The following is a 16,092-nucleotide window of genomic DNA, read 5'->3' on the forward strand; positions in this document are numbered from 1 at the left end:
ATACATGGTCCCCAGAATCTTGTGTTCTAATGAAGCATCAGAAAAAGATTGTGAACCCATGGATATTGATGCTATTGAAGTTAAACCTACTGATTCAGAAGTGCATGATGAAGTAGGAGTTTGTTTCTGTCCAGTATGCCAGAACATTGTTCAAGAAGGGGAAAATGTACAGAGACTAAATGATCGTAGTGTTTGTTGTGATTCCTGCAACAGATGGTATCATTACTCTTGTGTGAAAGTCACACAGTCTCAGTTGAACCAGATGACCAGTGGCTGGTATTGCGCTGCATGTAAAAGTTGACCATGATAATTTAAGGACCCGAAAATAACTGTTCGGATATTTGTTGAAAAATCATTTTCAGATTTTGTGAAAGTTAATATAGATAAATTCCCCAAAGTTACTGTATATTGGCTTACCAATTTATAATGTAAATGTACTTATAAAATTGAACACATAAAATGCAAGACCATAACTTAGGAATTTAAGTATGGCATTTCATAATTATCAAATTTGAAATACAAGGTGGTTTTTTCCTTTATGGTCAGTATTTTTACTTAACTTACTTTAGTAGCAGTAAATATACCTTATGTCTACTTAGAAACATACCTTAGAAGAGGGGGATACACATTGCAAAGTCCACCTGCTATTTTGATAATATCATCAATGTGACATAACATGATCAGAGGCAGTTCATATTTCAAAACTCTGAAACATTTGAGTCGTCTTATTGCTTGCTCTACATATATTCTGCGATTGGCTATTTCTTTTGTACCTAGAACCTCCGTAGATGTCATCTGTGCCACACCTCTTCTCCCTGGAGGGATAAGAAGGTGGCAGTGACGAAGTGCGAGCTCCTCTCTTATGGGGAATCCTTTATCAGCCATAACTGTGTCATAGGCCTCCAAAATATCGAGAAACCCCCGAGTTTTCAGTAACAAACTTGTCGCTTGCCCTTCCTCCCCAAGCATTAGAAATGAAATTTATCATGCCAGAAGGGCTGATGCTAATAAGAATCTTTAATGTGTGGTGATGTTTGTAATCACTCCAAGTGACAGCTTGCATTTGAAAACTGCTAGGTTTCTCAATAAACACTTCGGAACAATCAATTATGTGGCGGACATTGTTGAATTTGTTACTTTTAAAGGAAGGTGGTAAATTGGCTTTAACAACATCTTTCTGTGGATTAAAAACAAGAGAGCCTATAACTTTCCCAAGGATTCGAAGCCACGTGGATATTATGTTTGAAACACATGTTGCAGAAACACCAAAGCGATCCCCTAAATCTTGATTTAAAAGACCTAATCTGATTTTCATCATTGTCATAATGAGCTCTTCCTTCTTTAGACTGCGGACCTTGACTCTTTTAGGTTTAAGTGGATTGGCTGCTACCCTACCTGGACCTTTCCAATATATGATTTCCTTGAATGTTGTCACTATATAAGTATAAACAATCATAAAAGCATTAACTGTTGGAAACCCTGTGTAAAATTTCATCTTTTTGTCAGATTTTGTCACTGCCTGAACATTGAAAGACTTCTTGGATTTCTTATGGATAATTGCCTTTAACTTCGCATTTTCCTCTTTCAGAGCTTCCATTTCCTTTTTCATTACATCTATTATCGAAGACTTCGTAAGACATTCATTACATTCTGTATACCCAGACTCTCCCTCAGGAGCAAAATAAGTATGGTCTACTTGTACATCAACTGGTGCATTTTCTGGTATATTTCTGAATACATTTGCTATATTTTCTGGTGTGGCAGAGTCATCATTCACATCACACACAGTCACAGGTCCTGTATCGGTGGATAGTTTTTGAAGTTTTGCTTGATCATTGGCAAATGTATTTGTTGGGACAAATAATCGACGCCTTGGTGGAGGTCTTGCCTTTGGCTCTTTTAGAGGGGTATACCCAAGATTCAGAGTTGGATAAGGGTTATCTCTAGTTGGAACTTTGTCAACAAAATGATCAGAACAAACTCGAGAATCTTCTTTTGGGAGCCAGTTTGCTGAATTATCTGAGCACTTTCGATGAATAAGTTGAGCCCATTTAAGTCTTGTTTCAGGATCCTTTTTATTTGTTGGAAAAGGAATAAGTTTAAATGGTCTTGGGCATTCACAATCACGTTTTAAACATTGGTGTGTTTCACAAGCATGATTCAACCACTTTTGTAGTTTGTACCCATTGTTTTTGCAAGATGTAACAGCACAAACTCTGTTTGACATGCTGCATGCCTCCAAAGAAATACAAATGGAAACAAACGTTAAAACTCTAATCATTGCTTTCCATACCCAGCAGCAAAAATCTGAAAAAATCATTAGGAACATTCACTTTCTAAGTTAGTAACAGCCCTTCACCATAAATTCTTTTTCTAATTAAGAAAAATAAAGCATTTTATCATGAATTTTTATGCATGCATTTATGTTAATTGATTAAACAATGCAAACAAATGTAATAAGTTAGTATCAAATGTAATGAAACAAAACATTTGTTATGGAAGTGTCAAGATTAATTTACATATTTGGAAGAATTTATACTTTGGATATACATGTACAGCTAAATGAATAAGAATGCAGATCTACAGGGCTTGATATAAATGTTGCTATTAAGCAAACATGAGAAAACAAGGAAATAAAATGTCTGAATACTATTTTAAATATAATATTTTATTACTGGTTATAGCAACAAATTATATGATCAGCATAGCAGGATTCATGAAGAGTCTTGCAATATCATATGAAGACAAAATAATACTCATCCAGAAAAAAATACATGGGTAATTAATAATATAATAAGTTTAAATAGAAATGTTAAGTAAACACATGTAATACACTTTGTATGTTACTGCTTTATACTTAATTAACATTAATCATTTGTGAATGTGTGTCCAAGAGACATAGTAATACATGTACTCAAATGTTTTTCTTTCTCAATTTTTCCCTTTTCATCCAGGCTTACAACTAAATGTAAATATTGTATGATGTTGATGTTCAAGAATTACTAAAGATGTTTGTACTTTGTATTTTGAATATAATTATCACACTAACATTTATGATAGAACATATGGTGGTACAATATTGTATGGGCTGTGTACATACAGCACAGTGACATGACTAAAACGCCAATATTTGTAACTATTTCAAATAGTCCTAGTCATTCATAAAATCAATGTGTATAATTTCAGAATGATATCAATTTTGTGTTGTCCACATGAAGGAAGAAATAAAAGATTTAAAATGAAAATTTGTATCCTGCTATCACATTGTGTTATGCTCACAAGCTGGTGTATGCCTATGTTATGGACATATGTAATTCCTGAGATGATAAGTGGTGACCTGATTAGTCTATATAAAATGTATGTCTCTGGTCATAGGCCGTTAAATAACAGCAAGACCACCATTGGTTTAAACTTTCGTTTATTCAGGCATTTCAAAACATGTTTAGTTACAAAATTGAATGTACAGAATAGGAAATAGAAACAAGTATCTCAGACACTAAACAGCAAATATATTGAGGATGGACAACATATTATTTGCAATATAAGACCACATAATAACAATGAATAACAAAAGTTTAAGCAAGGGGAAGAAAAGGAAAAGGGAATACTTGGTGTAGAGTTTAGGTTGTTGATACAGACAACTTGACTTTAAGTACAAAAACATGCTTTAAGGATAAATAAAATTTTATGAAAACCTGTTTGTTTTAAATATATAATCTTGAACAGCTAAGTTGATGACCTTATTTTCTTGTAGTAAAAGTGTTTGGTTCCCAAATAGAAAGATATCTGTTGTAATATATTAAAAGGTAAGGAATTATGAATACTGCCTTCTTATGTCGTTGTACCTGGAACATTCTAACAGGAAATGGGTAGCGTTTTCAACTTGGCAGCAGACAAAGCCGAGATTGAACAATGTTTTATTATATAAATAACTGCTTAGGGAACTAGATTCCATTCGTAGACAAGCTTGATAAATAGTGACTCTTGTCGGGTTCCAACTGTGTAGTGGATAGGTATTTGTCTGTTTTTAGAGCAGAAACATATGGGTTTGATCGAACGTGAGGTGGAAGTTTATTCCTTTGACCACCATTCGCAAGAGCAAATATATACAAGTCCTATAAGTTATCATAACTATAGCTTGTGAAATAAATAATACATCTATTTCAAAATACTGATTAGCTTGAAACAAAGAATATCCACAACAGCAGGCGGCAATGAAAAGTCCATCGGACACTAACACAGTAAATATTTCCTAATAAATGGTATGGAGGGACACGCCCCCTTTTGTGAACTACTGATGTTATTCGGTATAATTATTGTTCAGTCTACGAGTCACTTGTGTCACAGATGTGCAAGTTATGTAGCTTATATTGCTTCAACATGGTGAAAAAAAGTCCATACCAATTCATATTGTGTAGTATAATAGCCGGTTCAAAACATGCATGATCGTCACAGCATCAAGGCGTTGTTTGAAAAATCCCGCGGAATGACGCAACGCTGCTTTGGTTTTCACCGATTTTTAACCGAAAGGTCGCTTACGCTCACGAAGAAAACAAAATGGCGGCGGTTACGGTTGATTCGTCTATTAAGGTCAATAATCATGGTATATTGTAATGTATACATATATAATATTTTACATAGATATATTTCGGCTTATATTCTTTACCTATGTAGTAATTTAATCAAACATGTTACATTTTAAGATATAATTGATTTTGTGATAACCAGTAGTAATAATGTTTGTGACGTTCAGATAAAACATTTTGAAAATTTGTTTCCGAAACTTCCGTTTACAAACAATACAAAACATTTTAGGGATGGCAAATCTGTTAATTTTGCTAAATTGGCTCATTGCTTTTATGATTATATGCCCTAGGCTGGTTTGACCCCTTAGACCATGACTACATGTACAAACCCATTTTTGTTCTTATACTTTTACGGCGGCTCCCTAGAGCCTGAAAGTCAAATGGAATCGTTCTAGGACTTTTGGCGTGTTGGATAAAGTTGTTTAAATGATCAAACAAATTTGACCCGTTTGACTCTGAAAACTGGTTCAGGTCATTTATCTTCAATTTTTAGCTCACCTGGACCAAAGGTCCGGTGAGCTTATGTCATGGCGCGGCGTCCGTCGTCCGTCAACATTTGCTTCAAATCGCTACTAGTCAAAAAGTTCTTATTGGATTTTGACCAAATTTAGTCAGAAACATCCTTGGCAGAAGGGGATTAGATTTTGCATAAATGGTGACTCTGACCCCCAAGGGGCCTGGGGGGCGGGGCCCAATAGGGGAAATCGAGGCAATTCCTTTAAATCGCTACTAGTCATAAAGTTATGAATGGATTTGAACCCAATTTGGTCAGAAACATTCTTGGGGAAAGGGGAACAGATTTTGCATAAATGGTGACTCTGACCTCCAAGGGGCCAAAGGGGCGGGGCCTAATGGAGAAATAGAGGTAATTCCTTCAAATCGCTACTAGTCATAAAGTTATGAATGGATTTGAACCCAATTTGGTCAGAAACATTCTTGGGGGATGGGGAACAGATTTTGCATAAATGGTGACTCTGACCCCCAAGGGGCCTGAGGGGCGGGGCCCAATAGGGGAAATTGAGACAATTCCTTAAAATCGCTACTTGTCATAAAGTTATGAATGGATTTGAACCCAATTTAGTCAGAAACATCCTCCAGGGAAGGGGAACAGATTTTGGATAACTGGTTACTCTGACCCCCAAGGGGCCAAAGGGGCGGGCCTAATGGGGAAATAGAGGTAATTCCTTCAAATCGCTACTAGTCATAAAGTTATGAATGGATTTGAACCCAATTTGGTCAGAAACATTCTTGGGGGAAGGGGAACAGATTTTGCATAAATGGTGACTCTGACCCCCAAGGGGCCAAAGGGGCGGGGCCTAATGGGGAAATAGAGGTAATTTCTTCAAATCGCTACTTGTCTTAAAGTTATGAATGGATTTGAACCCAATTTGGTCAGAAACATTCTTGGGGAAAGGGGAACAGATTTTGCATAAATGGTGACTCTGACCCCCAAGGGGCCAAAGGGGCGGGGCCTAATGGGGAAATAGAGGTAATTCCTTCAAATCGCTACTAGTCATAAAGTTATGAATGGATTTCAACCCAATTTAATCAGAAACATTCTTTGGGAAAGAGGAACAGATTTTGCATAAATGGTGACTCTGACCCCCAAGGGGCCTGAGGGGCGGGGCCCAATAGGGGAAATTGAGGCAATTCCTTAAAATCGCTACTTGTCATAAAGTTATGAATGGATTTAAACCCAATTTGGTCAGAAACATCCTTCAGGGAACGGGAACAGATTTTGCATAAATGGTTACTCTGACCCCCAAGGGGCCAAAGGGGCGGGGCCTAATGGGGAAATAGAGGTAATTCCTTCAAATCACTACTAGTCATAAAGTTATGAATGGATTTAAACCCAAATTGGTCAGAAACATTCTTATGTGAAGGGGAACAGATTTTGCATAAATGGTGGCTCTGACCCCCGAGGAGCCAAAGGGGCGGGTCCCAATAGGGGAAATAGAAGTAATTCCTTTAAATCGCTACTAGTCATAAAGTTATGAATGGATTTGAACCCAATTTGGTCAGAAACATTCTTGGGGGATGGGGAACAGACTTTGCATAAATGGTGACTCTAACCCCCAAGGGGCCTGAGGGGCGGGGCCCAATAGGGGAAATTGAGACAATTCCTTAAAATCGCTACTTGTCATAAAGTTATGAATGGATTTGAACCCAATTTAGTCAGAAACATCCTCCAGGGAAGGGGAACAGATTTTGGATAAATGGTTACTCTGACCCCCAAGGGGCCAAAGGGGCGGGCCTAATGGGGAAATAGGTGTAATTCCTTCAAATCGCTACTAGTCATAAAGTTATGAATGGATTTGAACCCAATTTGGTCAGAAACATTCTTGGGGGAAGGGGAACAGATTTTGCATAAATGATGACTCCGACTCCCAAAGGACCAAAGGGGCGGGGCCTGATGGGGAAACAGAGGTAATTCCTTTAAATCGCTACTATTCATACAGTTATGAATGGTTTTTAACACAATTTATTAAGAAATATTCTTTGGGAAAGGGGAACAGATTTTGCATAAATGGTGACTCTGATCCCCAAGGGGCCAAAGGGGCGGGGCCTAATAGGGAAATAAGAGGTAATTCCTTCAAATCGCTACTAGTAATAAAGTTATGAATGGATTTAAACCCAAATTGGTCAGAAACATTCTTATGTGAAGGGGAACAAATTTTGCATAAATGATGACTGACTCCGAAAGGACCGAAGGGGCGGGGCCTAATGGGGAAACAGAGGTAATATCTTTAAATCGCTACTTGTCATAAAGTTATGAAAAGATTTGAACCCAATTTGGTCAAAAACATCATTGGGGAAGGGGACCAGATTTTGCATAAATGATGACTCTGACTCCCAAAGGACCAAAGGGGCGGGGCCTAATGGGGAAACAGAGTTAATATCTTTAAATCGCTACTAGTCATAAAGTTATGAATGGATTTGAACCCAATTTGGTCAGAAACATTCTTGGGGGATGGGGAACATATTTTGCATAAATGGTGACTCTGACCCCCAAGGGGCCTGAGGGGCGGGGCCCAATAGGGGAAATTGAGGCAATTCCTTAAAATCGCTACTTGTCATAAAGTTATGAATGGATTTGAACCCAATTTAGTCAGAAACATCCTCCAGGGAAGGGGAACAGATTTTGGATAAATGGTTACTCTGACCCCCAAGGGGCCAAAGGGGCGGGCCTAATGGGGAAATAGAGGTAATTCCTTTAAATCGCTACTAGTCATAAAGTTATGAATGGATTTGAACCCAATTTGGTCAGAAACATTCTTGGGGGAAGGGGAACAGATTTTGCATAAATGGTGACTCTGACCCCCAAGGGGCCAAAGGGGCGGGGCCTAATGGGGAAATAGAGGTAATTTCTTCAAATCGCTACTTGTCTTAAAGTTATGAATGGATTTGAACCCAATTTGGTCAGAAACATTCTTGGGGAAAGGGGAACAGATTTTGCATAAATGGTGACTCTGACCCCCAAGGGGCCAAAGGGGCGGGGCCTAATGGGGAAATAGAGGTAATTCCTTCAAATCGCTACTAGTCATAAAGTTATGAATGGATTTCAACCCAATTTAATCAGAAACATTCTTTGGGAAAGAGGAACAGATTTTGCATAAATGGTGACTCCGACTCCCAAAGGACCAAAGGGGCGGGGCCTGATGGGGAAACAGAGGTAATTCCTTTAAATCGCTACTATTCATACAGTTATGAATGGTTTTTAACACAATTTATTAAGAAATATTCTTTGAGAAAGGGGAACAGATTTTGCATAAATGGTGACTCTGATCCCCAAGGGGCCAAAGGGGCGGGGCCTAATAGGGAAATAAGAGGCAATTCCTTAAAATCGCTACTTGTCAAAGTTATGAAGGGATTTGAACCCAAATTGGTCAGAAACATTCTTATGTGAAGGGGAACAGATTTTGCATAAATGGTTACTCTGACCCCCAAGGGGCCAAAGGGGCGGGGCCTAATGGGGAAATAGAGATAATTCCTTCAAATCACTACTAGTCATAAAGTTATGAATGGATTTAAAACCAATTTGGTCAGAAACATTCTTGGGGATGGGGAATAGATTTTGCATAAATAGTGACTGACCCCCGAGGAGCCTGAGGGGCGGGGCCCAATAGGGGAAATTGAGGCAATTCCTTAAAATCGCTACTTGTCATAAAGTTATGAATGGATTTGAACCCAATTTAGTCAGAAACATCCTCCAGGGAAGGGGAACAGATTTTGGATAAATGGTTACTCTGACCCCCAAGGGGCCAAAGGGGCGGGCCTAATTGGGAAATAGAGGTAATTCCTTCAAATCGCTACTAGTCATAAAGTTATAAATGGATTTGAACCCAATTTGGTCAGAAACATTCTTGGGGGAAGGGGAACAGATTTTGCGTAAATGATGACTCCGACTCCCAAAGGACCAAAGGGGCGGGGCCTACTGGGGAAACAGAGGTAATTCCTTTAAATCGCTACTAGTCATACAGTTATGAATGGTTTTTAACACAATTTATTAAGAAATATTCTTTGGGAAAGGGGAACAGATTTTGCATAAATGGTGACTCTGATCCCCAAGGGGCCAAAGGGGCGGGGCCTAATGGGGAAATAAGAGGTAATTCCTTCAAATCGCTACTAGTAATAAAGTTATGAATGGATTTAAACCTAAATTGGTCAGAAACATTCTTATGTGAAGGGGAACAGATTTTGCATAAATGATGACTCTGACTCCCAAAGGACCGAAGGGGCGGGGCCTAATGGGGAAACAGAGGTAATATCTTTAAATCGCTACTTGTCATAAAGTTATGAAAAGATTTGAACCCAATTTGGGCAAAAACATAATTGGGGGAAGGGGAACAGATTTTGCATAAATGATGACTCTGACTCCCAAAGGACCAAAGGGGCGGGGCCTAATGGGGAAACAGAGTTAATATCTTTAAATCGCTACTAGTCATAAAGTTATGAATGGATTTGAACCCAATTTAATAAGAAACATCCTTTGGGGAAGGGGAAGAGATTTTGCATAAATGGTGACTCTGACCCCTGAGGGGCCAAATGGAAGGGGCCCCATATGGGAAATAGAGGTAATTCCTTTAAATCACTACTAGTCATAAATTTATGAATGGATTTGAACCCAATTTAATAAGAAACATCCTTTGGGGAAGGGGAACAGATTTTGCATAAATGGTTACTCTGACCCCCAAGGGGCCAAAGGGGCGGGCCTAATGGGGAAATAGAGGTAATTCCTTCAAATCGCTACTAGTCATAAAGTCATGAATGGATTTGAACCCAATTTGGTCAGAAACATTCTTGGGGGAAGGGGAACAGATTTTGCATAAATGGTGACTCTGACCCCCAAGGGGCCAAAGGGGCGGGGCCTAATGGGGAAATAGAGGTAATTCCTTCAAATCGCTATTAGTCATAAAGTTATGAATGGATTTCAACCCAATTTAATCAGAAACATTCTTTGGGAAAGAGGAACAGATTTTGCATAAATGGTGACTCTGACCCCCAAGGGGCCTGAGGGGCGGGGCCCAATAGGGGAAATTGAGGCAATTCCTTAAAATCGCTACTTGTCATAAAGTTATGAATGGATTTGAACCCAATTTGTTCAGAAACATCCTCCAGGGAAGGGGAACAGATTTTGGATAAATGGTTACTCTGACCCCCAAGGGGCCAAAGGGGCGGGCCTAATGGGGAAATAGAGGTAATTCCTTCAAATCGCTACTTGTCATAAAGTTATAAATGGATTGGAACCCAATTTGGTCAGAAACATTCTTGGGGGAAGGGGAACAGATTTTGCATAAATGATGACTCCGACTCCCAAAGGACCAAAGGGGCGGGGCCTACTGGGGAAACAGAGGTAATTCCTTTAAATCGCTACTAGTCATACAGTTATGAATGGTTTTTAACACAATTTATTAAGAAATATTCTTTGGGAAAGGGGAACAGATTTTGCATAAATGGTGACTCTGATCCCCAAGGGGCCAAAGGGGCGGGGCCTAATGGGGAAATAAGTGGTAATTCCTTCAAATCGCTACTAGTAATAAAGTTATGAATGGATTTAAACCCAAATTGGTCAGAAACATTCTTATGTGAAGGGGAACAGATTTTGCATAAATGATGACTCTGACTCCCAAAGGACCGAAGGGGCGGGGCCTAATGGGGAAACAGAGGTAATATCTTTAAATCGCTACTTGTCATAAAGTTATGAATGGATTTGAACCCAATTTGGTCAGAAACATTCTTGGGGGATGGGGAACAGATTTTGCATAAATGGTGACTCTGACCCCCAAGGGGCCTGAGGGGCGGGGCCCAATAGGGGAAATTGAGACAATTCCTTAAAATCGCTACTTGTCATAAAGTTATGAATGGATTTGAACCCAATTTAGTCAGAAACATCCTCCAGGGAAGGGGAACAGATTTTGGATAACTGGTTACTCTGACCCCCAAGGGGCCAAAGGGGCGGGCCTAATGGGGAAATAGAGGTAATTCCTTCAAATCGCTACTAGTCATAAAGTTATGAATGGATTTGAACCCAATTTGGTCAGAAACATTCTTGGGGGAAGGGGAACAGATTTTGCATAAATGGTGACTCTGACCCCCAAGGGGCCAAAGGGGCGGGGCCTAATGGGGAAATAGAGGTAATTTCTTCAAATCGCTACTTGTCTTAAAGTTATGAATGGATTTGAACCCAATTTGGTCAGAAACATTCTTGGGGAAAGGGGAACAGATTTTGCATAAATGGTGACTCTGACCCCCAAGGGGCCAAAGGGGCGGGGCCTAATGGGGAAATAGAGGTAATTCCTTCAAATCGCTACTAGTCATAAAGTTATGAATGGATTTCAACCCAATTTAATCAGAAACATTCTTTGGGAAAGAGGAACAGATTTTGCATAAATGGTGACTCTGACCCCCAAGGGGCCTGAGGGGCGGGGCCCAATAGGGGAAATTGAGGCAATTCCTTAAAATCGCTACTTGTCATAAAGTTATGAATGGATTTAAACCCAATTTGGTCAGAAACATCCTTCAGGGAACGGGAACAGATTTTGCATAAATGGTTACTCTGACCCCCAAGGGGCCAAAGGGGCGGGGCCTAATGGGGAAATAGAGGTAATTCCTTCAAATCACTACTAGTCATAAAGTTATGAATGGATTTAAACCCAAATTGGTCAGAAACATTCTTATGTGAAGGGGAACAGATTTTGCATAAATGGTGGCTCTGACCCCCGAGGAGCCAAAGGGGCGGGTCCCAATAGGGGAAATAGAAGTAATTCCTTTAAATCGCTACTAGTCATAAAGTTATGAATGGATTTGAACCCAATTTGGTCAGAAACATTCTTGGGGGATGGGGAACAGACTTTGCATAAATGGTGACTCTAACCCCCAAGGGGCCTGAGGGGCGGGGCCCAATAGGGGAAATTGAGACAATTCCTTAAAATCGCTACTTGTCATAAAGTTATGAATGGATTTGAACCCAATTTAGTCAGAAACATCCTCCAGGGAAGGGGAACAGATTTTGGATAAATGGTTACTCTGACCCCCAAGGGGCCAAAGGGGCGGGCCTAATGGGGAAATAGGTGTAATTCCTTCAAATCGCTACTAGTCATAAAGTTATGAATGGATTTGAACCCAATTTGGTCAGAAACATTCTTGGGGGAAGGGGAACAGATTTTGCATAAATGATGACTCCGACTCCCAAAGGACCAAAGGGGCGGGGCCTGATGGGGAAACAGAGGTAATTCCTTTAAATCGCTACTATTCATACAGTTATGAATGGTTTTTAACACAATTTATTAAGAAATATTCTTTGGGAAAGGGGAACAGATTTTGCATAAATGGTGACTCTGATCCCCAAGGGGCCAAAGGGGCGGGGCCTAATAGGGAAATAAGAGGTAATTCCTTCAAATCGCTACTAGTAATAAAGTTATGAATGGATTTAAACCCAAATTGGTCAGAAACATTCTTATGTGAAGGGGAACAAATTTTGCATAAATGATGACTGACTCCGAAAGGACCGAAGGGGCGGGGCCTAATGGGGAAACAGAGGTAATATCTTTAAATCGCTACTTGTCATAAAGTTATGAAAAGATTTGAACCCAATTTGGTCAAAAACATCATTGGGGAAGGGGACCAGATTTTGCATAAATGATGACTCTGACTCCCAAAGGACCAAAGGGGCGGGGCCTAATGGGGAAACAGAGTTAATATCTTTAAATCGCTACTAGTCATAAAGTTATGAATGGATTTGAACCCAATTTGGTCAGAAACATTCATGGGAGAAGGGGAACATATTTTGCATAAATGGTGACTCTGACCCCCAAGGGGCCTGAAGGGCAGGGCCCAATAGGGGAAATTGAGGCAATTCCTTAAAATCGCTACTTGTCATAAAGTTATGAATGGATTTGAACCCAATTTAGTCAGAAACATCCTCCAGGGAAGGGGAACAGATTTTGGATAAATGGTTACTCTGACCCCCAAGGGGCCAAAGGGGCGGGCCTAATGGGGAAATAGAGGTAATTCCTTTAAATCGCTACTAGTCATAAAGTTATGAATGGATTTGAACCCAATTTGGTCAGAAACATTCTTGGGGGAAGGGGAACAGATTTTGCATAAATGGTGACTCTGACCCCCAAGGGGCCAAAGGGGCGGGGCCTAATGGGGAAATAGAGGTAATTTCTTCAAATCGCTACTTGTCTTAAAGTTATGAATGGATTTGAACCCAATTTGGTCAGAAACATTCTTGGGGAAAGGGGAACAGATTTTGCATAAATGGTGACTCTGACCCCCAAGGGGCCAAAGGGGCGGGGCCTAATGGGGAAATAGAGGTAATTCCTTCAAATCGCTACTAGTCATAAAGTTATGAATGGATTTCAACCCAATTTAATCAGAAACATTCTTTGGGAAAGAGGAACAGATTTTGCATAAATGGTGACTCCGACTCCCAAAGGACCAAAGGGGCGGGGCCTGATGGGGAAACAGAGGTAATTCCTTTAAATCGCTACTATTCATACAGTTATGAATGGTTTTTAACACAATTTATTAAGAAATATTCTTTGAGAAAGGGGAACAGATTTTGCATAAATGGTGACTCTGATCCCCAAGGGGCCAAAGGGGCGGGGCCTAATAGGGAAATAAGAGGCAATTCCTTAAAATCGCTACTTGTCAAAGTTATGAAGGGATTTGAACCCAAATTGGTCAGAAACATTCTTATGTGAAGGGGAACAGATTTTGCATAAATGGTTACTCTGACCCCCAAGGGGCCAAAGGGGCGGGGCCTAATGGGGAAATAGAGATAATTCCTTCAAATCACTACTAGTCATAAAGTTATGAATGGATTTAAAACCAATTTGGTCAGAAACATTCTTGGGGATGGGGAATAGATTTTGCATAAATAGTGACTGACCCCCGAGGAGCCTGAGGGGCGGGGCCCAATAGGGGAAATTGAGGCAATTCCTTAAAATCGCTACTTGTCATAAAGTTATGAATGGATTTGAACCCAATTTAGTCAGAAACATCCTCCAGGGAAGGGGAACAGATTTTGGATAAATGGTTACTCTGACCCCCAAGGGGCCAAAGGGGCGGGCCTAATTGGGAAATAGAGGTAATTCCTTCAAATCGCTACTAGTCATAAAGTTATAAATGGATTTGAACCCAATTTGGTCAGAAACATTCTTGGGGGAAGGGGAACAGATTTTGCGTAAATGATGACTCCGACTCCCAAAGGACCAAAGGGGCGGGGCCTACTGGGGAAACAGAGGTAATTCCTTTAAATCGCTACTAGTCATACAGTTATGAATGGTTTTTAACACAATTTATTAAGAAATATTCTTTGGGAAAGGGGAACAGATTTTGCATAAATGGTGACTCTGATCCCCAAGGGGCCAAAGGGGCGGGGCCTAATGGGGAAATAAGAGGTAATTCCTTCAAATCGCTACTAGTAATAAAGTTATGAATGGATTTAAACCTAAATTGGTCAGAAACATTCTTATGTGAAGGGGAACAGATTTTGCATAAATGATGACTCTGACTCCCAAAGGACCGAAGGGGCGGGGCCTAATGGGGAAACAGAGGTAATATCTTTAAATCGCTACTTGTCATAAAGTTATGAAAAGATTTGAACCCAATTTGGTCAAAAACATAATTGGGGGAAGGGGAACAGATTTTGCATAAATGATGACTCTGACTCCCAAAGGACCAAAGGGGCGGGGCCTAATGGGGAAACAGAGTTAATATCTTTAAATCGCTACTAGTCATAAAGTTATGAATGGATTTGAACCCAATTTAATAAGAAACATCCTTTGGGGAAGGGGAAGAGATTTTGCATAAATGGTGACTCTGACCCCTGAGGGGCCAAATGGAAGGGGCCCCCATATGGGAAATAGAGGTAATTCCTTTAAATCACTACTAGTCATAAATTTATGAATGGATTTGAACCCAATTTAATAAGAAACATCCTTTGGGGAAGGGGAACAGATTTTGCATAAATGGTTACTCTGACCCCCAAGGGGCCAAAGGGGCGGGCCTAATGGGGAAATAGAGGTAATTCCTTCAAATCGCTACTAGTCATAAAGTCATGAATGGATTTGAACCCAATTTGGTCAGAAACATTCTTGGGGGAAGGGGAACAGATTTTGCATAAATGGTGACTCTGACCCCCAAGGGGCCAAAGGGGCGGGGCCTAATGGGGAAATAGAGGTAATTCCTTCAAATCGCTATTAGTCATAAAGTTATGAATGGATTTCAACCCAATTTAATCAGAAACATTCTTTGGGAAAGAGGAACAGATTTTGCATAAATGGTGACTCTGACCCCCAAGGGGCCTGAGGGGCGGGGCCCAATAGGGGAAATTGAGGCAATTCCTTAAAATCGCTACTTGTCATAAAGTTATGAATGGATTTGAACCCAATTTGTTCAGAAACATCCTCCAGGGAAGGGGAACAGATTTTGGATAAATGGTTACTCTGACCCCCAAGGGGCCAAAGGGGCGGGCCTAATGGGGAAATAGAGGTAATTCCTTCAAATCGCTACTTGTCATAAAGTTATAAATGGATTGGAACCCAATTTGGTCAGAAACATTCTTGGGGGAAGGGGAACAGATTTTGCATAAATGATGACTCCGACTCCCAAAGGACCAAAGGGGCGGGGGCCTACTGGGGAAACAGAGGTAATTCCTTTAAATCGCTACTAGTCATACAGTTATGAATGGTTTTTAACACAATTTATTAAGAAATATTCTTTGGGAAAGGGGAACAGATTTTGCATAAATGGTGACTCTGATCCCCAAGGGGCCAAAGGGGCGGGGCCTAATGGGGAAATAAGTGGTAATTCCTTCAAATCGCTACTAGTAATAAAGTTATGAATGGATTTAAACCCAAATTGGTCAGAAACATTCTTATGTGAAGGGGAACAGATTTTGCATAAATGATGACTCTGACTCCCAAAGGACCGAAGGGGCGGGGCCTAATGGGGAAACAGAGGTAATATCTTTAAATCGCTACTTGTCATAAAGTTA

General features: G+C 40.1%; 1 protein-coding gene across 1 annotated transcript; it reads right to left on the minus strand.

Annotated features, from left to right (window-relative positions):
- Positions 1–892: 892 nt before the first annotated feature.
- LOC117340449 lies at positions 893–2,227 on the minus strand. The gene has a single exon (XM_033902209.1). The coding sequence runs from the start codon at positions 2,225–2,227 to the stop codon at positions 893–895; it is 1,335 nt and encodes a 444-aa protein (XP_033758100.1).
- Positions 2,228–16,092: the final 13,865 nt, after the last annotated feature.

This window comes from Pecten maximus, chromosome 13 (genome assembly GCF_902652985.1).
Source record: "Pecten maximus chromosome 13, xPecMax1.1, whole genome shotgun sequence".
NCBI classification, from domain to species: Eukaryota; Metazoa; Mollusca; class Bivalvia; order Pectinida; family Pectinidae; genus Pecten; species Pecten maximus.